The sequence below is a fragment of the Polyergus mexicanus genome, unplaced genomic scaffold (genome assembly GCF_030449975.1).
Source record: "Polyergus mexicanus isolate NDT 795.1 unplaced genomic scaffold, iyPolMexi1.0 SCAF_9, whole genome shotgun sequence".
Lineage (NCBI taxonomy): Eukaryota > Metazoa > Arthropoda > Insecta > Hymenoptera > Formicidae > Polyergus > Polyergus mexicanus.
The window spans coordinates 5,940,274-5,967,236 of NW_027223329.1; the positions used below are offsets into that span (position 1 = coordinate 5,940,274).

The 26,963-nt window shown below is 45.8% G+C and overlaps 4 protein-coding genes across 4 annotated transcripts in view; 2 read left to right on the forward strand and 2 right to left on the reverse strand.

Moving 5' to 3' along the window:
• Cow (Proteoglycan Cow) overlaps window positions 1-26,963 on the forward strand; it is a 759,293-nt gene that overhangs the window by 201,181 nt on the left and 531,149 nt on the right. The gene's annotated exons all lie outside the window — the stretch shown is intronic.
• On the reverse strand, window positions 1,165-2,672 carry LOC138936529 (uncharacterized). The gene is made up of 4 exons (XM_070301969.1): window positions 2,663-2,672; window positions 2,281-2,516; window positions 1,771-2,157; window positions 1,165-1,719 (listed from the first exon to the last, which is right to left on the reverse strand). The coding sequence occupies exons 1-4, from the start codon at window positions 2,670-2,672 to the stop codon at window positions 1,165-1,167; spliced, it is 1,188 nt and encodes a 395-aa protein (XP_070158070.1).
• LOC138936530 (uncharacterized) lies at window positions 2,724-3,566 on the reverse strand. The gene has a single exon (XM_070301970.1). The coding sequence runs from the start codon at window positions 3,564-3,566 to the stop codon at window positions 2,724-2,726; it is 843 nt and encodes a 280-aa protein (XP_070158071.1).
• On the forward strand, window positions 23,619-24,131 carry LOC138936531 (WAS/WASL-interacting protein family member 1-like). Its single transcript, XM_070301971.1, has one exon. It carries the CDS (start codon window positions 23,619-23,621, stop codon window positions 24,129-24,131), a length of 513 nt encoding a protein of 170 aa, XP_070158072.1.

Here is a 26,963-nt window from a genome sequence, read left to right on the forward strand (position 1 = left end):
AGCACACCAAACGCAGCGGAGAATGTGAGATCTTACTGGAGTTCGGCCACCAACGATCCAGTAAGCCTGGCGAAGATATGTCAAGGTTACTTGAATTCCGCCGTGATGAGTTCTTAGATGAGCGTCCGATATAATGATTCAAGACAGATATGAATCCCGTGGCAAGATGGCTGGGTGCTTGCATTTCGGGTCCAATTGAGAGTGCTTGAGCCGGCCTCCGACTCTGAGGATGCCCGAATGATCGATGAAGGCCGTAAACTTGGCGAGAGGATGAGACCTTGACAAGTATGATCCGCTTGAAATGGTTGTCAGTTCCGATGAGAAGTACGCCGTTTGAACTGACCGAATCCAATATAGTCGTGAAACTTCCAGATCTGCAGGTATGAGAGGTGTGGCCAGAGAGGATTGTGGTATACCTTTGAGGATCGCGCAACACCGTTGACAGTGAGCCGTAATCCGAAGGAGCCGTGTGAGTGATGAGTAACGATAGAGGAACTCCTAGAGGTGGTGTTGCCTTACTGTTGAGGAGGTGAGAAGAAGCCCGGGCCGCTCCTCAATAGTCGCCGCCGAATCTAGCTGTGATACCATGCTTGGCCAATGTTGAGGAGACTGTACTAGCCACGAGGGACCGTTCCACCAAAGATGATGCCGAGAGAGTTACGCGGAAGAGAGACCGCGAGTAGCATAGTCTGCTGGATTCTCCTTGCCGGGAATAAACCGCCAATGGCCCTGAGGTACGCGTTCTTGAATTGCCGCCACTCGATTCCGAACGAAATCTTTCCAGCGAGAGGGATGACTGTTGATCCAGGTGAGCGATACTGAAGAGTCCGTCCACGGGTAGAATGGTATCTCCGCGAGTTCTAGGGTTCGTTGAATATAGCTGATAAGACGAGAGAGTAGAACCGTCGCCGTGAGTTCCAGCCGGGGAATGGTGAGCCTTTTAAAAGGTGCAACCTTGGTTTTGGCGCACACCAGTGTGATGATTGGCTCTGTCGTGTGAGGTGTGACCTTGATGTAAACTGCAGCCGCCATGGCAAATTGCGAAGCATCCGAAAATCCATGAAGCTCGACCGTGGCTGACGGCGTGAGAGACCTCCACCGAGGAATCGTGATGGAAGTCAGGTCAGACAGCTCTGAACGGAAGTGCGTCCACCGATCTCGAAGTTACGGTGAGAGACAGTCATTCCAGCCGACCTTTTCCAGCCACAGTTCCTGGAGGAGCGTCTTCGCTCTGATGATTACCGGAGATAAGAATCCCAAAGGATCAAACAGTTGTGCTACTTCCGATAGTATGGTCCGTTTGGTGATACCGGACCGGTTGGAGGCCTTGCTCTGGAAGACGAACTGATCTGAGTGAGGCTGCCATGTGAGTCCCAAAATCTTACCCTGAGTGTTATCAAACGAGTGAGGCTCTACTGCGGCGCCGTCCATAGAGATAGCCTGGAATAGCTCCGGATGATTACTCTGCCACTTCGCCAGAGGAAAGCCGCCCGCCTTGCAGAGGTTTACCAGTTGGTGAGCGATAGAGATCAGCTCCGGAAGAGTGTCAGCACCACTGCAGATGTCGTACACATACCTGTCCTTGAGGAGAAGGGGGACCGCCAAGGGGTAGTTTCTACCTTCGTCTTCGACAAGTTGAAGGAGGACGCGAAAAGCTAAGAAGGGAGCTGATCGGGTGCCATACGTGACCGTCGTGAGTTGATACGGGATGATGTTAAGCTAATCGTCGACCCAGAGGATCCGTTGAAGATCCCAATCGTCTGGATGAACCTGAATTTGGCGGAACATCTTGGTGAGATCCGTGATAAAGATGTACCGGTGTCGTCGCACCCAGAGTAAGATATCTGAGATGTCTGGTTGGAGGTTCGCACCCGTGTGCAGAATGTCGTTGAGAGAAGATCCCGTGCTGGTGAGGCTGGACCCGTCGCATACCACTCTTAATTTGGTGGTGATACTGTCATCCTTAAGGACTCCATGGTGAGGAAGGTAGAACATCAGTGATGGTTCTGGAGTGGAAGAAGGAACCCTGATCATGTGCTGAAGCTCTTCGTACTCCCGAATGAATGATGAGTACAGATTCTGATAAGTCGGATCCGTTGAAATGCGCCGTTGCAGGCAACGTTGAGCAGTTGCTCGCGACTCCACCAGTTGGCTTGCCTGTAACTTGAGGAAGAGCCGTACGACATTACGCCCAGCACTATTTCGAGAATGAGTGTCCTTGAAATGAGTTTCACACTCCTCTTCATCAGGATTGAGCTAAGTTGTAGAGAATGAGGGAACCTCTTCTTGAATCCAGAACTTCGTGAGAAGGTCGTGAAGCTCATGATCCATCGCGACATGATGAGAACTATGAGCTGTGGCCGATGGTGTAGAGGTCGGACCGAGAACAATCCATCCAAAAATAGTGTGTTGAGCGATGGGCTCCTCCTCCCATCCTTTAATGATGTCGGGATGGATAAACAGTCCGTAGGAGTCGGCACCGAGGATTAAATCTATGGGTCCGGGGGTGAGGAAATCTGGATCCGCAAACTAGTTGCCCGGAAGCAAAGGTGAGTTCAGATCCGGGATCGATGAGCATCCTGACCGAGTGAGGCGAGCCGCAAGGTGATCGGATGATAGCGCAACAAGTAGTAAGTAAAACTGCCGGACGAGTGAGAATTACCTAGTGACATGGAGCGAGGACTGCGTGCGTGAGTCACTCCGAAGCCGCTGATGTAGTGCTCTTAATTGGTGAGGCTGGCGCCGACGTCTGTGGGGCTGCGGTCGAAGAGGTTACCTTGCCTTGTGTAGCTGACCGGAGGATGTGGAGGCGGTTGACCCTTCATGTGTATCATGGTATGATGCTTGTTGCCGCATTCTCTGCACCTCTTTGAGTTCTGACAGGCGAGTGCTTTATGCCTGCCCAAACAATTAAAGCAGAGGCGACGGTCGATTACGATGTTGCGCCGCAGATGAGGAGACATATCTCTGAAACGAGGACTAGAGACGATGTAATAAGGGCCAGAGCACAGTGCACATCCGGAGGTTTCCGAAGTCCCGGAGGGGGGTAAGATGGCCACATGAGCGGTGGCCGTCGACGGTTTGCTGCTGTTTCGTAATGCCGGGGACGCTGGATTGTCCGCTGGAGAGACGCTCAACTTTCCGAATTCCATGCTTTTCATGGCGCAAACGCGGCCGGTGAAAAATGTGCGAATGTCCTTGTATGATGGGAGGTCCGTAATGGAGCCAAGCTTGACTTCCCATGCATCTCGGGTGCTTAGGTCGAGTCGTTGGACAGTGAGGTGAACCAAGAGATGATTCCAGTGATGAACAGGGACTCCGAAAGACTCCAAGGTATTAAGCGCTTCCGTTGTGGTGTTGAGGAGGGTGTTGAGCTCCTTGGCGGACCACTGTGAGATGGTCTTAGTGTGGAATAATCTATCCACCTGTGCCGAAATTAGAAGCCGCTTGTTTTCAAAGCGACTGACCAGCAAGTCCCAAGCGGAGGCGAATGAATCCTCCGACACTGGCAAGTTGGAGATGAGTTGAGCCGCTTCGCCCATGAGGCTGGTCCGGAGATAATGCATTTTCTCAACGTTGGATATGTCAGCATTCCTTCCAACTAATGATAAGAATAAGTCGTGGAACGGCCTCCACGCTGAGAAATCACCCAAGAACTGTGGAAGAGTGATCTCCGGATGATGCCGTCGCGCTGATGTCTGCCGCCAATTGAGAGGTTGGCTAGTTGCGAGCTCGAGAGAGGATGAGTCCGTTCCTTTTCTTCAATCTGCGTGAGCGATGCGGCTTTTGCGTCAGCATAATATAAGAGACACTGATCGTACACCTTTTTTTTTAAAGTACTCGTGATCCAGGAGGAGCTCAGCCTTGGATTCCGCCATTCGCTCGTGAGTTGCTTCAAACTTTTGCTAGTTGTTGTCTATAAGGTCGAGTTTCACCCTGAGCATTTGCATTTGGAGAGTGGGGAACGTCGATTCCTTACACTCGAGAGCCACCGATTTGATGTAGGTGTACCGATTCAGCTGCAGAGAGAATTTCGCTTCGAGATTGGACATGATGAGTTATGCTTGTTTTATCCGGTGATTTCCAATTGATTAACTTCACTGAAGAGAGAGTGTCCGATGAGCCGTGCGTCTTCGAAGGTGAAAATGAGAGGTCCGTATTCCGCGCACGAGACTCACAAGATGGCCGTGGAGAGGGTGAGTCAAAGCACCGCGTAGCTACGGGAGCTAGAGAGAACGCCTTACGCGTCGCGGAGATCCGTTGCCAAGCGCCCGAATCCGAACGAGCGTCGCCGAATACGCACGAACAACCGAGAGCGACGGAAGTCGGAGAGAGAGAGAGAGTGAAAGAGCACTACGGGCCACGATGAACGACGATCACTCACCGAGCGACCGATTCCGTCCGAGCGTCGCAGAACACGCACGAACTGGCGAGCCCGACGGAAGTCAGAGCGAGAGAGAGAGCACGACGCGGATCGTTCTCGAACTTTCGCCGGTAGCACGTGGAAAGCACACACGCGAATTTCTAAGTCCGCATACAGATATGTTCGTTACCGCACCCACCGATCCGGCTCAAAGGATCAAAAAATGTTTGATAAAGTACCCGAGGAGTTTCTGGTTTCGGGGGGTGTCGGGAAGAACAGTTAGAATCCACGCGCACTCACTCTGGTCCGAGCCACACTTCGCAAATATTCTCACTCAAACGTATTTCGATGATCGATTTCGGATTGATAAAGTCCTTGTGGTCACCGAGAACCTTGAGAACACCGGGAGATTGATCACTAGATCCGATCCGAATCGCAAAACCGAATTCCGAGAGCTTTGTAGACTTTTCTAAAGGCAACGTGCGTTACGAAAGACTGGTACTCACAGAATGATCGAGAATCATCGGAAGGGTCGATATCGACGCAGGAGCGCGGATAAGGTCCTGAGAGCGTGCTTGTGATTGGGTGATAGCATGGCGCGATGCCGGTTAGATTGATAGGACAGGCTTTGGGATGGGGTTAAGGTCGCGTACAAAAGAGAAAAGAGAGAGAGAGAACACTAAAGAGAAGGACCAGAGTGAGTGAGATGATGTTGAGGAGATTGCGCAAAAGTCGCGAGATTTTCTGAACAGTTAGCAATTATTCGCACAACAAATTACGAAGAAGCACATATAACACCGTGAACCGTACATACTAATTTTCTCGATCACTCGATTTCGAGAACTCGATTTTCTACGTAACGCAGAGATGCCACAAAAGCCGCAAAACAAAAGAACGCGAAAAAAGGCGCGAGCACTCGATTTTCTACGTAACGCGGAGATGCCACAAAAGCCGCAAAACAAAAGAACGTGAAGAAAGGCGGCGCGAGAAATATCGGTGTGTGTGTGTGTGTATTTATATCAATCTATTTCAATGGTATATGTCTATCATTTTTGGCAGCACTGAGCTGCGTTCAGAAACATCACCCATGTTCACACGAACGTCGTTCTATCTTTGTTCAACTTTTAGCAAATAACGAAGATAGAATGGCGCTCGTGTGCACACGGGTGATGTTTCCTAACGCAGCCCTGTATAGCGCAATCAGTTGATGTTTTACTGTCGCATAGGATGTAAGTATGTTATTATTTGTATACTATTTGTATAAAACAAATAAATTAAAGTGCACTGTGCAGTGTCGCAATATTTATTAGTGTATATATGTATTATGCATCAAATAGGTCTAGCAAAGACAGAAGCGCTACGAAGCGAAATATGGATGAGAAGAGAAAAAGGGAAATAGAGAAAAGTAAACATAAAAAGAAGGAAGAGGATATGAGAAGAAATGAGATAGAGAGAAAGGAAGAGGAAGAGAAAAGAAGAGAGAGAAAGAAAAAGGAAAAAAAAGAAAAAATCTGAAAAAAGAAAGGTTAGTGCACTGTTACGTTCAGACTGGAGGAAGGATGAGTCAGTGGAAGGGCGCAACCACTATCTTTATGATAACGAAGTTAAACGTCTCGAAGCGTTAGAATCGGGTCGAACGAACTTGACAGTCCGAAAATCAGGTAAACGACCGTTAGGGTCGCTATTACTCTGTTTTTCAGAAGTTCGCTCGGCGGTCCCTTTTTGGTAAAAGAATTTAATCTCTATTACGCGGGATGGGACCAGGTGCGATCTTTTGACTGGAGAATGAGAGGGGTTAATAAAGATTGGATTTAAATTAGAATATAAATTTATTCATAATAAATTAAACTACTTTGATGTACATTATATCAAATGATGAGAACAATTAATTTTAATATGCGCATGGGTGTGTGTGTGTGTGTGTGTGTGTGTGTTTGGTTGTTCGCGGTTCTTACAATCGTACGGAGGACATCAGTCAGAATAATGAGGCAAGATTCTATTATTAATATTGAATTTCTGACTGGTTATTACAAAATATCTGTTAGAAAAAGAAAAGAAAATAATTTGTGTGAGTGAGTGTGAGTAGGAATATTAGGAGGTTGGTTTCGTTATTCTAGGATTGGTATGAGGATTTGTCATCGAGATCTGGGAGTTCATGGCAGAACTCTTCCAGTGCTCTCTCGAATTCGTCGGATTCAGGAGGGAAAGAAAGGAGAGGGAGTGGAGATTGATAGCAGGATTCGTCCTCTAGATTAGGGAGTTCGTTGCAGAAATCCTGCACTGCCTTCTCGAACTTGTCTAATTCTGAAGGAGGAGAAGGAGCGGGTGAATTTTCAAGGATGATCGTTGACAACGAGGAGAATGATCGGGGGGAAAGCGGCAGTTCAGGAGAAGATGGTTCCGAAAGATTGGGGAGTAACTTGGGGGGAAGTCAATGACTGTTTCTGTGTGTGTGGTGATTGTGTAATTGCTATTACTACTGTTGGTTAACGTTGACTTAAAATTTATGGAAGTTCGCGTCTTCTGACTCGCGGAACGGATCTTTGTGGTAGCGGGTCGGAATTTGTAAATATTTCCTGATCTGGTTCTCACTATGGAACCGATGATAACGTTATTTATTGCGGGAATAAAAATATAATTAAACGAATTATAGAAACCTACTTTCTTTGCTGACCCTTAATTGGTTGAATAAGTTGACAAACTTGTCGTCCTTCGCTAACGTGTAATGCTGTGCGGGTGCCGGGTTGCCCTGGAGACGACGCCAAGATGAGGACACTGATGTTGAACTAGTCACTCTTTGAGTTTTTTTTTTTCTTTTAATGCGCGCACACGAGACTAATTGCCCTGCACTGAATCTATGAATCTCTGAATCTATGAATACTGAATCTATGAATACTGAATCTATGAATGCTGTATCTATGGCTGCTCGAATCTATATGTGCTCGAATCTATCGGTACTTGAATCTATCGGTACTTGAATAATCGGTACTTGAATGTATCGGTACTTGAATAATAATGCCCAGTCTTACGAGTTCTTTCTTTTATATAACCCTTTTTTGAGGGCGTCTTCTAATTTTAAGAGTGGGATCTTTCAAAACTTTAACAAATTGAAATTATGTAAAAGTAGGGATTCTTCAAGATTTTAACGAATTAGAATCGTGCCAGTGTCCTCATTCGGCAAGGGGTGTCTCCTATTTTCGTATTTTTACCCGTGCTGATCGTCGGTTGGTGAGTTCGATATTAGTTCAAAAGTTCTTTAAACATTAGCCTTTCCGGGAGAACCTCGCGCACATAATCTGATTAGAAAAGGGTCTTACTTCCTTATAATTATTTTTGTCAACGTTGATGCAGCTGTGTTTATTACTTGTCCGTTAGAAAATTATTATCAGTATTAATGCAGCTGAGTTTATTAAACATTTCGTTAAAAGTTCTTGTTATCTCGTTGTTCTTCCGCCGGAAATTTTATTGCAAAGGGTAGCTGTTATTTTTTATTTATCTCGAGACCAGCATGGTTTCCATCACCGATTTCCTTGCGTCTTTCCCACGGATACTCGTGGATATTGTTACTGTCAAATGTCAGTGTTTAAAAGAAACGTATGGCACAAGATGTTTTGCTTATTGAACGGTTCGTTCTTATCACCAACTGACGATCATTACCGCAACGTCACGGAAGAAAGGAATCGTGGAGTCGCCAGGACATAACAGCACTATTATTTTATTTTTAGATTATAAATTATAAATTATAATCCTGTATAAAAGAAATGCGAAATCGCTATAGACTCAATATGGCGTCAATGCGTTCTACCATCTATCGATTTTGCTTCTCTTTTTGATATAAGGCTACCGTTGCTGCATCTCACGATGGGTTCAAAATGGTAGCCTTCACAAAGGCTGATTTCGCTTCTCTTTTATATACAGGACTCTTATAAATTACACATATAGTTGTTTTTTTGTTACTGGTTTACTTTAAATAACACATATATTAATATTTAATAAACATGAATGAATTAGAAAATTGGAACAACAGAATAAAAGAAAAGAGGAAGAGGAAGCAATGATTGTGGAATCAAGCGGATCGTCTACGGACACAGAAAATGAAAAAAAATATATAAGGAACGAAAAAAAAGAGAAAGAAAATTAAAAGAGAGGAACAAAAAGTATGTTACATTTTTTAATGCAATAGATTATAAAGTTTTAAAATCATTTTGTTAATTTATTAATTTATTGCTTTAACTGTTGTGTTATCTATGTAGCTACTACTCATCAAGAGGACAAAGAGAAGGAGAATGGAGAGGAGGGTGGAGAGGAGAATGGAGAGGAGGATAGAGAGGAAGATGGAGAGGAGAAAGATGGAGAGAAGGAGGATGGAGAGGAGAAAGATGGAGAGAAGGAGGATGGAGAGGACGAGGACACCGATCCGGTGCCAATGCCGGATGAAACATGAAACACGCAAGGGCAGGAAGGTCTACAGGCCCTGTATTTATTTTTAATTACAATAATTTATAAATAAAAATTTATAATTTACGAAGTGTTTATTCTTCTGTTTTTATATACATTTGTTCATAGATGTGCGTTTCTTAGTTTTAATTATATGTATTATATGTTTAATCAGTTTTAATGTAATAAACCGCTTTCGCGAGGCGGTCGTGGATAACTCGGTCGGGATCCGGGGCTCGTGAAAGGGTATCGAGAGACGAACGATAGATGCGTTAGGTAGAATATAATTTATTGCGTTTAAATATATGTGTGTATACAGAGTGAGTGTGTGTGTGTGTAATTATTGTGTGTGTCGGTGTGTATGCGCTTGCATGTGAGTGAGTGATAAGCGAGCGAGTGCGTGTGCGAGCGAGTAATATCTGCGTGGGATTTACAATGTATATCGCAAGTATGTGTGTGTGATCGTGTGTATGCAGCCAAACGCCCTCGCGTATGTGTGAATGTCGGAATCGTCTAGTGGCGGTCGCGTCGGTCGCTGTGCGTCCGAATTATATGCACGGTGCGGAATGTGATTTCGGCGGATTCGCGAATATATCGATTACGTTGCGCGGATCTGGATTTCGGCAGGAGCCGCTAGCTACCGGGCGGTAATTTCGGTCGGGTCGGTGGGCGGTCCTTAGACGCGTCGGTATCGATCTGATTGCGTCGATCGATGTCGCGGCCGGTTAGATCCTCCCCTTTTAAGCGGGACTTAGCGCGCCGTATTAATGGTGATTCCGATCGCGGTAATGGCGGTCGCGGAATTACTACAAGTTCGCGGGTATCGCGGTATTGTTCCGTCGGGGATGATTTTCCCGTAGAATGCAGGAGTGCAACGGCCGACGGGAACACCCGTCAACGGCAGGGAACTCCCTACCGCTGGATAATTGCCGTTGCACACAGGTGGACGGATGCGGGTGAGGTGTCGAGAACTCTCGACGGAGGCTGAGTACGCCCAACCCCGTTTTCCTCTCTTTGCAATAGATCGGAAGGATCGCTCGTGGAGATGCCGCAAACTCTCGGCGGAGGCTGGGTACTCCCAACCCCGTTTTCTCTCTCTTTGAGCGGTTATAGGATCGTAGCGGATTTCCAGGCGTCTTACAGACTCTGGCGGTTGCGGAAGATCTGGTCTCGATATGGAAAATGTGCCCTTATTTATACCGCTTTCTCCGGCGGGTGCGCGTGCGTAATATGCCTGATTGTTTTAAGGCATATTGTTTAAGATTGAACCGCCGCGCGCGACTCGGGCGGTTTCGGGAACGGTCGGTACGGTTACCCGAGCGCGGCGACAGTTCCCGGTAAACAAACGCGTCTTGACGGCGGTTATAAATTTGAACGCTTTTCTTTATATCTTAAAAATGGGCGCTCGGCGCCTCCGCATTATGCCCGACCGGTGTTTGTCGGGCGGCGGACTTCCGGCGGATCGACGGCCGGGTAACGGTGGAGGGATGCATCGTTACAAATCGTACAACATACGATCGTACAATCATACGATTGTACGTTGTACGATTAAAGCTGATTAAACATATAATAATACATATAATACATTTCATAATAATAAATGTACAGAATAGCTAAATTGCCACGTTACATGTTACCGACAAATTATCAGCATGTTGATAAACAAGTTATTCGTGGTAATATTCAATGTGTAAAATGTGGAAATATTATAACTCATGCAAATGTATTTAAAAACTTTACCATGCATTGCACTAATAAGTATTATAAGATTTTATATCTGGACGAAAAAGGCAACGGATAACATGCAACTTTAAAATAAGCATGTTGAATAACACTTGGTTTGCTAAAGCTCATTTAGATATGACAAAAATTTGTCGGTTTATTGGATATTTTTTAATAATTAAACCACCACGACAATCTCTTATATGTAATGAATTGGAAATATGTGATAAAACTATTGTTGATTGGACAAATTTTTGTAGAGAAGTATGTAAATTAGAAATTTAAATAAAATATTCAGGTATATATTTATATTTGTTACTTACATATTTTTACTTATATATTTGTTCTCATTTAATATTTAGTTATTATCGGACTGGTTAATAAAAGAACAACAACAACTTGGCGACTAGGGATTATTGTAGAAATAGATGAAGCCAAAATTGGGAAAAGAAAATTTAACAAAGACCGCATGTTAAAACAACAATGGATATTTGGCGATATAGAACGTGTTACAAACAAAGTTTTCATTATGTAGAAAACCGAAATTCCGAAACTTTATTACCATTAATTCATAAATATATTGCTCCTAGATCAATTATTTATAGTGATTGTTGGCGTGATTATAATAATCTCAAAAATGAAAATTATACACATCAAACAATAAATCATTCTCAAAATTTCGTGGATCCTAATAATCAAGTTCATACACAAAACAGAGAGATTATGAAGAGAAGTGCGTGCTAATATTCCACGTTTCGGTATTCGAGAATATCATTATCAACATTATATTGCTGAATTTTTATATAAAAGACTCTATACTCTTGATAAACATATTGATGTTTTTTTCAAATAATGAGCAAACTATAAATAATTAATTTAACATAGTAATATTTTATTTTTGAACATCCTATATACAAACTTGCATGTTTATTTAAATGTATGTGTGTAGTATACAAAGGATTATTTCTGTAAACTAAGTCCAATATCAAGTTTTTCAGACTACGTACAAACCTTGATTTATACAAATCTTTGTTTAATAACTTTTCAGTAAACAACGAGCGACGGCTAAAACCTTTTGAGAGTTACAGGATGATGACCCTGACAACATATGTCAAGATCAAGGTCATTGAGGCTGGGTCCCCTTTTGTCAATATTTACCCATATAACAGTTTTTCGCAACTAGCGAAAATGTACTTAGCACCCTTTTTTACCTATTTTAAAAAGGTAAGTTTTTGGGATTTACCCAATCGCCATCCCTTTCTATCTCTCCATAGATCTTCTCCCAATCGTCTCTTTTTTATTTCCTCATTTATACCACTCTGCCAACATTTTCGAGGTCTACCCTGCTTCCTTTTTCCTCCTAGCTTCCATTGTAAAATCTGTTTAGGTATTCTTGCTTCTGACATCCTTTGGACGTGTCCAAACCATACCAATTGTTTATCTTTAATGTCTTCTATTATGGTACGGTCTACATTCATAATCTCTCTTATTCTATTGTTATTCTCTCCATTCTTGATCTGCCTGTTGCCCTTCTCCAAAAGTCCATTTCTGTAGCTGTGAACATCTTTATAGTTTTTTCTTTTATTGGCCACACTTCTGAGCCATATGTTGTTATACTTTTTACGATAGTGTTATATATTCTTTTTTTGTTTTGTTTTGAAATGCGTTTATCCCATAAAACATCATTTAGCATAGCAATAGCTTTTCTTCCCTGTATATTTCGTTCTCGAATCGCTTCATCCATCATTCCTTTCTGCGTTAATTTTATTCTAAAATATTGGTACTCAATGCATTGTTTTATCTGTTGTCCGTTGTCAAGTACCAAGTTCTGTTGTTCTCCTCCAATGCACATATATTCAGTTTTGTCCAGATATACCTCATGTTTTTGCAAAACCCATTTTCATATTCTTCTATCAGATTGCGTATCATGTAGTTTATGTCATCATATTCCTGGGTCACTACTATTTGACCATCCGCAAAATACAGAGTATATAGTATGTTATCGTTTAGGGGTAGGCCCATTTTTCGACACTTTTTGTTACTGTATATTATTTTAATAACATGTAAAGCAATCAAGTTTCTAACAGGCTTAATCAACAGCTTAAGTTTGTATTATAAAAAGTATTTTAAAAATAATAAAATAAAATTAGAAATTGGCAATGGGAGCCAGCGCCTTATGTAGAGCGCAAATGAATTAACCAATAATATTGTAAAAGTATTTTAATAAAAAAATGTTTGTATTTTAACTCTACATGTTCTATAAACAATATATACATATATATACAGGGTGTAATGGAGCGCCCTTATCAGCAGTTTTTTGAGAAAACAACGCATTTTCGTGAAAAATGTTTCATGCAAAAGTTGTAGAGCTCTAAGTGGCACATTATATAATAATATTAGTATGATCTTGAATAGCACTGTCAAAGTCATAAAAATCACTTTGAATCACGCTGATTTTTTTAAATAGAACCGCCTATTTTTCATTATTTATTCTTATAGTTTACCTCGAGAGCTTTCCAAAACTATAATAAAGTATTTTTTCATTCAGTATTTTTTGAGTTATTTTATATTTTAATCTGACATATTTTGATATAAAAAATAAAATATTTCATAAAATATTCAGTTTTCGATAATCTTACCGTAATACTTTTATGTACAGAATAATGAGACAAATCAATTAGTGCAATTAATTACCATATTAGCGCGTTGCGCAGATCCTGCTTGATTTCTGCAGTCAATTTACTGTCAACTTATGTCGACAGGTTCTGCCGGCAAAACACAAGTTTAATGCGGACGCAGTTGATGCCAATCTGCTGCAATATTCTGCTTGAATCTGTTCGCAAACTGCTAGCAGACGGATTCGGGCGCACGGCAACGGATCTCCGCGACGCGTAAGGCGTTCTCTCTAGCTCCCGTAGCCACGCGGTGCTTTGACTCACCCTCTCCACGGCCATCTTGTGAGTCTCGTGCGCGGAATACGGACCTCTCTTTCTCACCCTCGGAGACGCACGGCTCATCGGACACTCTCTCTTCAGTGAAGTTAATCAATTGGAAATCACCGGATAAAATAAGCATAACTCATCATGTCCAATCTCGAAGCGAAATTCTCTCTGCAGCTGAATCGGTAGAGTGGCCTTCACTTGGACACAGTACAATTGGACACGGTGCAAATGGACACGTTACAAATGGACACGAGATTGTGCACACGGTTCAATTGGACACAGTGCATTTGGACACAGTAATTTTGGATACAGTAGCTTTTGGACACATAAGAAAATACGCATCGTTTACTTGGACACCGCTCAATTGGACACTGTTCGAGATCGGTGGACGCACTTCCGTTCATAGCTGTCTGACCTGACTTCATCACGATTCCTCGGTGGATGTCTCTCACGCCGTCAGCCACGGTCGAGCTTCATGGATTCTCGGATGCTTCGCAATTTGCCATGGCGGTTTACATCAAGGTCACACCTCACACGACAGAGCCAATCATCACACTGGTGTGCGCCAAAACCAAGATCGCACCTCTCAAAAGGCTCACCATTCCCCGGCTGGAACTCACGGCGACGGTTCTACTCTCTCGTCTTATCAGCTATGTTCAACGAACCCTAGAACTCGCGGAGATACCAATCTACCTGTGGACGGACTCATCAGTATCGCTCACTGGATCAACAGTCATCCCTCTCGCTGGAAAGATTTCGTTCGGAATCGAGTGGCGGCAATTCAAGAACGCGTACCTCAGGGCCATTGGCGGTTTATTCCCGGCAAGGAGAATCCAGCAGACTATGCTTCTCGCGGTCTCTCTTCCGCGTAACTCTCTCGGCATCATCTTTGGTGGAACGGTCCCTCGTAACTAGTACAGTCTTCTCAACATTGGCCAAGCATGGTATCACAGCTAGATTCGGCGGCGACTATTGAGGAGCGGCCCGGGCTTCTTCTCACCTCCTCAACAGTAAGGCAACACCACCTCTGGGAGCTCCTCTATCGTTACTCATCACTCACACGGCTCCTTCGGATTACGGCTCACTGTCAACGGTGTTGCGCGATCCTCAAAGGTATACCACAATCCTCTCTGGCCACACCTCTCACACCTGCAGATCTGGAAGTTTCACGACTATATTGGATTCGGTCAGTTCAATCGGCGTACTTCTCATCGGAACTGACAATCATTTCAAGCGGAGCATACTTGTCAAGGTCTCATCCTCTCGCCAAGTTTACGGCCTTCATCGATCATTCGGGCATCCTCAGAGTCGGAGGCCGGCTCAAGCACTCTCAATTGGACCCGAAATGCAAGCACCCAGCCATCTTGCCACGGGATTCATATCTGTCTTGACTCATTATATCGGACGCTCATCTAAGAACTCTTCACGGCGGAACTCAAGTAACCTTGACATATCTTCGCCAGGCTTACTGGATCCTTGGTGGCCGAGCTCCAGTAAGATCTCACATTCTCCGCTGCGTTTGGTGTGCTCGACAACGTGGCGTAAGGGCACAGCAACTCATGGGTCAACTGCCATCATCTCGCATTATGTCATCTCGTCCCTTCCTCAACACAGAGGTTGATTACGCCGGCCCCCTCACTCTCAAAACTTGGCGAGGACGAGGGGCTAAGTGTCACAAGGGCTAGTTAGCTATTTTTGTTTGCTTCTCAACTTCGGCGGTTCATCTGGAGGCAGTGACGGACTACTCAACAGAAGGATTCATCGCAGCGTATCAGCGGTTGACGGGACGGCGAGGTATCTGCCAAACTCTGTCTAGCGACTGTGGAACCAATTTTCTGGGGGCAGATATATCTCTTAAGCGGCTATTCAACGCGGGATCAAAAGAATTCGCGGAACTCACTCAGCTACTGACCCATGACGGCACCACTTGGGTCTTCAATCCTCCAGCAGCCTCTCACTTCGGCGGTAAATGAGAGGCTGCTGTCAAATTGGTCAAGCATCATCTACGAAGGACTATAAACGAAACTGCCATAACCTATGAACTTACGACTCTTCTAGTCCAAATCGAGGCAGTCCTCAACTCCAGGCCATTGTGTCCATTTTCAGACGGCCCGGAAGACCTGGCAGCCCTCACCCCCGGGCATTTCATCATCGGGGCAGCGCCAACTACAATTCCTGAGCCATCTCTTTCCGCAGTGCCCCTCACAAGGTTATCTCGGTGGCAGCTCATTCAGCAGCAATTCCAACATTTCTGTTCGCGTTGGTCAGCTGAATGTCTTCAACGTCAGCTTGCAATATCGAAATGGCATCATCCTTCCACGCAAATCGAGGTCAGCTCTGTTGTACTTTTCACGGATGAGAAATTCCCTCCATCAAAATGGCCTCTTGCTCGGGTCACGCGGCTTCATCTCGGCTCGGTCTCTGCAGAGTAGTCACCCTTAAGACGGCCACAACAGAACTCAAACGGCCTATCACCAAGTTGGCAGTGCTTCCGATGACACCAGATCAACCCTCACCCACGGAGCAATCAGCAATGGATCCGGCCTCACCATCACCAATAGCATAATTCTTCAACGCTGTTGTAGAAGGCGGGCGGAATGGTCAGAAAATCTCGCAACTTTTGCGCAATCTCCTCAACATCATCTCACTCACTCTGGTCCTTCTCTTTAGTGTTATCTCTCTCTTTCTTTTCTCTCTTGTACGTGACCTTAACCCAATCCCAAAGCCTGTCCTATCAATCTAACCGACATCGCGCCATGCTATCACCCAATCACAAGCACGCTCTCAGGATCTTATCCGCGCTCCTGCGTCGATATCGACCCTTCCGGTGATTCTCGATCATTCTGTAAGTACTGGTCTTTCGTAACGCACGTTGCCTTTAGAAAAGTCTACAAAGTACTCGGAATTCGGTTTTGCGATTCGGATCGGATCTAGTGATCAATCTCCCGGTGTTCTCAAGGTTCTCGGTGACCCGAAGGACTTTATCAATCGGAAATCTATCATCGAAATACGTTTGAGTGAGAATATTTGCGAAATGCGGCTCGAACCAGAGTGAGTGCGCGTGGATTCTAACTGTTCTTCCCGACACCCCCCGAAACCAGAAACTCCTCGGGTACTTTATCAAACAATAATAGATCGAAATGTCTAATTTCGAATAATATTCGAAATATTTCGAAAGAGGGCAATAACTTAATTGATTGAAAATTTAAGAAATGTAATTGGGTGTCCATCAGCAGTGATATCGGAATTATTCAGGCTGACTGTCAACAAAGTTCGGATAGTCATAACAATAGCAATATTCGTTGACAAGCAGTGCATCCCAAGAAAAATCTTTCAAAAAAATTATGGGTGGAATTCTGAAAAAGGCTCGGCTCCGATTTCGATGAAACTTTGTGAAAAGCTTCCTTTTAGGTTCAAATGAAAGATCCTAAAAGGAATTTTGGCGACTCCTACAAGAAAGTCATTTTTTAAGAGAAAATAGTACTGAATCGATAATTATTTACATTAGCGGATTTACATTTATACTTCGCCGATTACCTTGACTTTAATATATGTTGTAAGGGTGAGGTTGCTGATTAATATTCACTTGTTTTATTTGGTGGTCTTGCATAGTTTTTGAGATATTTAACGAAAAAGGTTTACCGAGTTATACGATTTTACATGGATTTATAACATTCTGCGCGAAGCGAGATCCATCCCATATCGCCTTCGGACGCGAGACGAGGTTTATAATTAAACGATTTCACATAGATTTGCAACTTTCTGCACGAAGCGAGGTTCATTTCATATCGCCTTGTGCTTCGGACGCGAAACTAAATCGGAAATAGATTTGGGTTAGGTTATATTTTCCGGAAGTGGAGCCCCCCTACGGGGGGCGGAACCCACCATGTCTACGCATATACTTTACAATGTGAAGCGAATGAGGTTCACCCTACAATTGTTGTATGGATTGTCCTTTTTCGGTATTTATTTACCTTTGAAATTACCTTTAAAAGTTACACATCCATGTAAAATCGTATAACTCGGTAAATCTTTTTCGTTAAATATCTCAAAAACTATACGGGACTGTCAAATAAAACAAAGTGAATATTAATCAGCAACCTCACCTTTACAACATATGTGAAGGTCAAGGTCATTAGCGAGATATTTGCTAATGTAACTATCACAATTATACTTTTTACCATTTTCTCTTAAAAAATGACTTTCTCGTACGAGTCGCCAAAATTCCTTTTAGGGGCTTTTATTTTAACCTAAAAGGAAGTTTTTCACAAAGTTTCATCAAAATCGGAGCCGGGCTCTTTTCGGAATTTTATCCAAAATTATTCTGCAATATGTCTACAACTTCGTTGTGCTATATGAATTTTCATGAAATTTACTAATAAATAAATACATTTTTATTGATATTTGCTGAATAAAATTTTAAATAAATTTTAAAAAATTTTTAATGATATTGCAATGAGAGAGAGAAAAAGGATCAATTGATTAAGATTTCAGTATGTGAGTCAGTACTATTTCAATATGATTTTATTAAGATTTTCATAGAATATTTCTATCAAGGTAACTTGAAAGCTGTTATAAAAACAGCTTTTAAATATATAAAAACATTGTAAAATATAATAAAAAGAAATAAAATGTTTAATAGTTAATAGACAAAGAATACTACCTAAAATGTATTAATATTATTGAAAAAAAGAGTATTAATAACATATTGGATAATAGAAACATGTACATTTTTTTAAATTTATACATATCAAAATATGCAGTTTAGATTCATAAATAATAATTAATTCTTTGATTTTTACACTTTTAATCCTAAAATAAAAAAATTGGATAATTATTTTGTAACGATGCACCCCCCATCGTTACCCGGCACATGGCCAGCCGGAAGTCTGCCGCCCGGCGAACACCAGCCGGGCAGTGGCAGAGGCGCCTAGCGCCTTTTTTAATACTTAAATTATCGCCGTTGCGATAAAACAACCGTACGACCGTTATACGGCCGCCGTTACGCCGTTATACTACAAGCCCGAGCACAGCCGAACGCTGCCGGAAGATCCCGAGCATCACCCGCCGAAACGCCGCGTCGTTTCGCCCACGGAAAGCGACGCGTTTACCGTAATTACCCGCCGAAAACAACGCGTCGTTATCCCCACGCGGGGACGAACGACGCAATTACCGATAGACGCTCGGGTATAAAAAGACAGCGTTTCGGCATCTCATTACCAGAACGATTCCTGAATCCGCTCGAGCAGTACGCTCCGAGATACGATACCAGAACCGATCCCAAAATTCGCAGCAACGACGGAACGTGAGGTTGACGTGTTCGCAGTCTCCGCCGAGCATTCTCGGTTTCCGTGCAGTCTCCGAAATCCTCATACAAATCCGACCAACTCGACGAGAGCGGAGTGTTCACCGCTCTCCTAGATTACGGTCTATTATCCGACTGCTCCAGCCAGCCGGACCGTGGGTTTGCGAATTCGCTGCCCCGTCGAGTTTTCTCGTCTCCGTCGCGCTATCCTCGATTCCGCGGACGGAAGCAGGGACGGAGAGTTCTCCGCCCGGTCGAGGATACTCGATCTCCGATCACATTCCCCCTACCACTGGGAATGCGCGCATAATTCCGCGACAACGATCAACCCCGTTTTACGATACTTGCGAATTATAATCACCGCGCCGAAATACCTGTCGCCTAATATTCCATTGTATTCCGTGCGCCGTCAAAATAAACACGGCCTTGCCGTACACGCGCCGACCGACCGCGCCCTGTTTCTTGCGCGTCTCGCGTGCCGTCAAAATAAACACGGCTTATGCCGTACGAATATCGTAAGCGGTTCGATATATCGAACATCGCGCACCGAATAACGAACGCGCATTACATCTAACGCGTTGCATCATCCGCCGCGCGCTAACATCACACAACCTATTGTAAATTGACCATTGCTGAAAGAGGCAAATAAAGACGATACCTTCTAATTCAATCTTTTCGTGTGTGTCACCTTTTCACGAGCCCTGATCCCGACCGAGCTCATCCGCGCACTCGCGAAAAGTAACCCCGTTACATTGGCGCCCGAACAGTAGGACCGTCCGGGACACACGATTTTTTTTCCTTTTTTCTCTAACGGTGTGATCGATAACCGAGCGTTATGAAGACCTGGCTATACACGCTCTCGAAAGAGCAACTAATAAATATAACCACGCAACATGGCATCGAGACGTCCGGCACACTCGATGTTATCCGCAGCTGAATCAGCCAATATGTAGACTCACACCCAGACGAATTTGGGGCCTAAGGCCCGGACGCTCGGAACACGCGGACGCCCCCGCGAATAGAGATCGTGCCGCCGAGCGCACACCGCGACGAAAGACGCGAATTCAAACCATCCGCAACCACGCAAATGCTAGAGTAGCTGCGGAAATGGGGACGTCTATTCGACGGTCGCGACCCCATCGCGTTCCTAGAACGCGTAGACGACCTCCGCGCGGACTACGGGTACTCCGGCGAGCAACTAATGAAGGGGCTGTCCGAACTCCTACGCGGAGAGGCCGTCGCATGGGCGCGAAATAACCTCGAAGATTGGAGGACGTGGGGAGATCTTTGCGACGCCATTCGACGGCGGTATCTACCCCCACGGTATAACGAGGAGCTCCAGCAACAAATCGACGAACGAAAACAGAGAGATAACGAAAAATTCGTGTCGTATGCAGACGAAGTGATGACTCTCATACGCCGAGCCGGGGGGTTCACCCGCGACCAGAGACTGTCGCGAATTTACACAAATATGCGACCCGAATACAAGAGATACGTCAAACGCTGGGACGTGCACGACTTAAAAGAATTGTTCGATGACGCCGCGGAGTTCGAGCAGGAGCAGCCGAGCCGAAAACCGCACGGCACTACAACACCGACCGTAGCGACCGCATATAACCGGGAGGAGTGCTGTTGGCATTGCAAACAACGGGAGCACACCCGGTTTCAATGCAGGCAAACCCCACGACGATTCTGCTCGCAATGCGAGAAGGACGGAATCCTGACCGCCAACTGCCATCCACCGCCGGGAAACGCCAGACGCGCCGGGAGTACCATGGCCGAATCCCGGACGCCCAGAACGAAGTAAGATATACACCGCGGCCACACATTACGGCAACCGTGCACGGGCATCCCGTGGAAGCCCTACTAGACTCGGGCTCAGAGGTTTCATTTGTCAATGCCGAAACCATCGAGACAATAAAGAAACTCGGCATCGCACCCAGCGAAGAAGACGGCCAAGTACAGATGGCCGACAGTACCGCGGCCCGGACCCTCGGAAAGGTCCGACTACCAATATACTTGCAAGGACGGACGTACATCCACGACTTTTGGATCCTACCGACACTCCGCGATGCCGCATTATTTGGGATCGATCTATGGGGCCGCTTGGGGCTCGCGATCGCACCGCCATGACAACGGCAAGCCCGACACAGCCAGCCGACTTGCGGGAAAACCAACGGCCTGGCTAAGTGGACAAAGGAAGAAGAGAACCGCCTGAGTGACTTCCTGAACTACAAACTCCAAAAATTCCAGACGGTCACGGGGCCGACCCCGCTGGTCGAGCACCATATCCGATTAACCCAAACCATACCAATTAAACAAAGATACCGGCCACGCAATCCGACCATGCAAGCCATTATCGACACGGAAGTCGAAGAGATGAAAAGAGCGGGAGTAATCGAGCCATCTCGAAGTGCATGGAGCTCACCCGTAGTGGTCGTCCGAAAGAAGGACGGGAAACACCGTTTTTGCATCGATTTTCGGAAGGTCAACGAGGTCACCGAGAAAGATGCCTACCCGCTGCCGCAAGTCACCGCCACCTTGGACAAGCTACGCGGCGCCCGATATCTAACGACGCTCGATTTAAAAAGCGGGTACTGGCAAGTACCTTTGGCACCCGAAAGCCGACCGATCACAGCATTCACAGTACCGGGAAAAGGCTTAATGCAATTCCGGGTGATGCCTTTCGGGCTGCACTCCGCCCCGGCCACGTTCCAGCGCCTGCTCGACACCGTCATCGGACCCGCGCTCGAACCGAACGTTTTCGTGTATTTAGGCGACATTATAATAATTAGCCGCACGTTCGACGAACATTTAGACTTGCTCGCCGAAGTATTCCGCCGCCTCCGGTTAAACCCAGACAAATGTCGATTTTGCGTCGACAACCTGAAATACCTGGGGCACGTTGTTGACCGTACCGGAATCCACACTGACCCCGACAAGGTCAGCGCGGTCGCGAATTGGGCCGAACCGCGCTCGGTGAAACAAATCCGACAGTTCCTCGGGATGGCGTCGTGGTACCGACGATTCATCCAAAATTTCTCGACGCTAGCCGCATCTCACGCAATTAACTAAGAAGAACGCCCGCTGGGCATGGGGGGCGAAAGAAGCCGCCGCGTTTCAACAATTGAAACACGCGTTAACCACCGCGCCCGTACTCGCATGCCCGGATTTTAACCGCCGTTTCTTCTTACAAACGGACGCGAGTACCAGCGGTCTCGGAGCCGTCCTCACGCAATATCACGAGGACGGCGAACGCGTCATCGCCTACGCGAGCCGCACGTTATCCGGCGTCGAAAGAAATTATAGCACCACGGAGCTCGAATGTCTAGCGGTTGTCTGGGGCATACGGAGAATGCGAAATTACCTGGGAGGGTACGCCTTCATCGTCATCACGGACCATCAGTCCTTACGCTGGTTGCAAAAACTAGAAACTCCGACGGGACGACTCGCCCGCTGGCTATTCGAGCTCCAGCAATTTGACTACGAGATTAAATACCGACGAGAAGCGCTAAACCGCGTAGCCGACGCGCTCTCACGAAAACCGGAAGTAAACGCGATTCAACCGATACGTTGCGCAGGTACAACCGCTTACTAAACATCTGACGCAACCCCGCCGCGCACCCGGATTACCGAATCACGAACAACGAGCTCTACCGTCACCTCCTCCACAGTTTAAACTTCAAAGAAACATCCGCCGACGAGTGGAAGCGGTGCGTGCCCCGCGAGCAACGCGGAGAGATCCTCCGGCAGTACCACGATGCCCCACGGCCGGGCACGGGGGGGTCGCAAAAACTATCGCCCGCATTGCCGAAAATTTGTACTGGCCCGGGATGTTACGGGAAATCGCCAACTACGTCCGACACTGCACCAAATGCCTAGCGCATAAGGCACTCCAGCAAAAACCGGCAGGACACATGCACGCGACACACGTTAACCGCCCCTGGGAACTCGTCACGGTCGACCTAGTAGGACCGCTTCCCCGATCGCGCCGAGGGCACGTATGGCTACTAGTCATGCAAGACCGGTTTTCAAAATGGGTAGAACTCTCGCCGCTAAGAAAACCCACGGCACCGGCCATAACACGCGAAATCACGGAAAGCGTAATCCTGCGACACGGCCGTCCCGATATCATTATATCAGACAACGGGACGCAATCTAAGTCCGCACCGCTAACCGCGAGGCTCAAGGCCTTCAATATCGAGCATCGTACCGCACCCGTCCGCAGCCCGCATTGTAACCCCGTAGAGCGCACCAACCGCACGATAAAAACAATGGTGGCGCAATACGTAGACCGCGACCACCGAGAGTGGGACGAACATCTCCCTGCGCTACAATTTGCGTACAACACCACCAAGCACAACGCCAGGATACACGCCGGCATATTTGAATCACGGCCGCGAATTAGTTCCACCCGCCCCCGCCCCCGCCCTCCCAACACCTACGGAGGCCCCACAACCCGACATCGTCCGACAACAACTGCGAGACGCCGAGAAAGTCGTACGCATCAACCTGGCCAGGGGATTCTAGCGACAACAGCGATACTACGACCTACGACGGCAAGAATGGCGACCAAAGCTAAGCGATTACGTTTGGAAGCGAAACTACCCGCTATCCAACAAAGCGAACGCATTTAATGCAAAGCTCGCGCCAAAGTTCATCGGCCCGCTGGAAGTACGGTTTATTTCGCCGGTAATCGTCGATCTCCGGAGTCAACGCGGGCAATGGTATCGCCATACACATATCCAAGACCTAAAACTCGCTCCCGGCGAAAACAAAAACATTGACACCGACGACAACAACAATACAGAGGATCCGGACGACAATAACATCAATATTGACGAAAACAATGACGAGGAAGGCGAAGATGGAAACGAGGAAAACAACCCCACCACGGATTAAAAGCAAAAATCCGAGGGAAAGAAAGCAACCAGGAAAGATCCCGAGCTCAGAAGCTTTCGAGATGAGTATCGAGAAAGATATTTTGGAAGCGATCAACGAGATCCTGGAAGAGCCCGAGCCGCCGTATGGCACAGGCGTGTTGGAAGCACCGCCGACCTCCCGGCCGCCACCACCGAAACGGCCGCCGAAAGTCGGCACCGCCATCCAGCGGTCCGACAAGACGAACCAGCGGAAACTGGCCATGCTGGCCACACCGCCGCCGCCGCTATCCGCCTGCCGACGTCGATGTCACGCCGTGACACCGATGAGGACGCCAGCCAAGCGACCAAGGTCGCCATCGGGCCAGGAGCAGACACCAGAGGAACGGACGCCGGGGAAAACACCACCCGCCCCCCCCCCATGCCCGAAATCCTGGTCCCGATGGGCCCCGCACCGCCACCGCCGATCATGGTGGAGGTAGAGCCGGGACTCCTAGCGCCGATCCCGCATTTCGCGGTCCACGTGTCCTGGCGATACCAGGTCCGGATACCGCAAGGACGATGGACCTTGCGGTTCGACAGCGCCGGAAAAATTGCGCTACCGCCGCAAAATAGACGAGTAAGCGAGCGAGTGCCTCAAACTTCAAGCACAGTAGGCGGGGGGGTGATGTAACGATGCACCCCCCATCGTTACCCGGCACGTAGCCAGCCGGAAGTCTGCCGCCCAGCGAACACCAGCCGGGCAGTGGCAGAAGTGCCTAGCGCCTTTTTTAATACTTAAATTATCGCCGTTGCGATAAAACAACCGTACGACCGTTATACGGCCGCCGTTACGCCGTTATACGACAAGCCCGAGCACAGCCGAACACTGCCGGAAGATCCCGAGCGTCACCCGTCGAAACGCCGCGTCGTTTCGCCCAGGGGAAGCGACGCGTTTACCGTAATTACACGCCGAAAACAACGCGTCGTTATCCCCACGCGGGGGCGAACGACGCAATTACCAATAGACGCTCGGGTATAAAAAGACAGCGTTTCGGCATCTCATTACCAGAACGATTCCTGAATCCGCTCAAGCAGTACACTCCGAGATACGATACCAGAACCGATCCCGAAATTCGCAACAACGATGGAACGTGAGGTTGACGTGTTCGCAGCCTCCGCCGAGCATTCTCGGTTTCCGTGCAGTCTCCGAAATTCTCACACAAATCCGACCAACTCGACGAGAGCGGAGTGTTCACCGCTCTCCTAGATTACGATCTATTATCCGACCGCTCCAGCCAGCCGGACCGTGGGTTTGCGAGTTCGCTGCCCCGTCGAGTTTTCTCGACTCCGCCGCACTATCCTCGATTCCGCGGACGGAAGCAGGGACGGAGAGTTCTCCGCCCGGTCGAGGATACTCGATCTCCGATCGCATTCCCCCTACCACTGGGAATACGCGCATAATTCCGGGACAACGATCAACCCCGTTTTACGATACTTGCGAATTATAATCACCGCGCCGAAATACCTGTCGCCTAATATTCCATTGTATTCCGCGCGTCGCCAAAATAAATACGGCCTTGCCGTACACGCGCCGACCGACCGCGCCCTGTTCCTTGCGCGTCTCGCGCGCCGTCAAAATAAACACGCGCCGAACGATCGCGCCCGGTTTCTTGCGCGTTTCGCATGCCGTCAAAATAAACGCGGCTTTGCCGTATGAATATCGTAAGTGGTTCGATATATCGAACATCGCGCACCGAATAACGAACGCGCATTACATCTAGCGCGTTGCATCTTCCGCCGCGCGATAACATCACACAACCTATTGTAAATCGACCATTGCCAAAAGAGGCAAATAAAGACGATACCTTTTAACTCAATCTTTTCGTGTGTCTCACCTTTTCACGAGCCCTGATCCTGACCGAGCTCATCCGCGCGCTCGCGAAAAGTAACCCCGTTACAATTTAGTATAGCGGATCCAGTTCTAATGACGTTGACATATATTGTCATGGACATAATCCTGAGTAACTTTTCTTTATAACTTAATCGGTCATTGTTTATTAAAAAGTTATTAACAAATAAAGTTTGAAAAATAAAACATAATTTTTACATAGGTTTGTAATTTCCACGCAAGGAACGAGATCCATCCGCATCAGGACCCTGATATTAATGTGAAATGAGGTCTTTACATAATATACGAAACACATTACAGGACACAGTGGGTTCCGCCCCTCTACGGAGGGGTTCCACTTCTGAAAGATATAATCTAACCTAAACCTATTTCTGATTTAAAACTGAAATCTGGTTCGCGAGTTACGTTATATAACTCAAGCCAAATTTTTGTTTTGAATCTAACTTTAACTTTAAATATCTTAAAAATTATGAGAGATCGCCGATTAAGTTACAAGAAAAAGTTACTCAGGATTATGTCCTTGACAACATATGTCAAAATCAATGTCATTGGAGATGGGTCCGCTACATTAAATAATTACCAAAAATTGGCTAATTTTGTAAAGCCGATTTTAGTAAAAAAGTAATTTGTTTTACATATTATGAAGACTTATAATATTTTGTAAATATTTTACGAGATATTTTATTTTTTTAAGTCAAAATATGTCAGATTAAGATATAAAATAACTCAAAAAGTACTTAATGAAAAAATATTATAGTGTTTTGAAAAGCTCTCGAGATAAGCTACAAAAAGATCCAATAAATAAGGGGGTTTCCATTTAAAAAATCAAAGTTGATCTTCAATTGAAGAAAACCTAACCTCACAGTCAAGTTCAAAGTCATCATTCGATAAAGCATACCCCGATTTACTTAAAATATGTTCGCGATTTTTGATAAAAGCTATTTATTTTCATTTTAAAAGGGGTGTACGGGTGGTCTAGTACTCTGCGTTGATAATATATATATATATATATATATATATATATATATATATATACTGGGTGGCCCATTTAAATCCATCCAGTCGAATATCTCAAAAACCAAGCCCGGAAGAGAAAAATGTTTTAGACAAAAGTTGTTTGGTTTCGAGGGGGCCATAAGATGGTACCATTGGTTTGACCTTGGAAAATCATTTGAAAGTCATGTGAAGGTCAATTTTAAAATCTTAAATAGAAACCCCCATTTTTTATTTAGTATTCTTGTAGCTGACATCGAGAGCTTTCCAAAACACTATAATAAAGTATTTTTTTTATTAAGTACTTTTTGAGTTATTTTATATTTTAATCTGACATATTTTGATATAAAAAAATTAAATATCTCGTAAAATATTTAGTTTTTGATAATCTTCCCGTAATACTTAGTACTCTGCGTTGATACCACTGCTT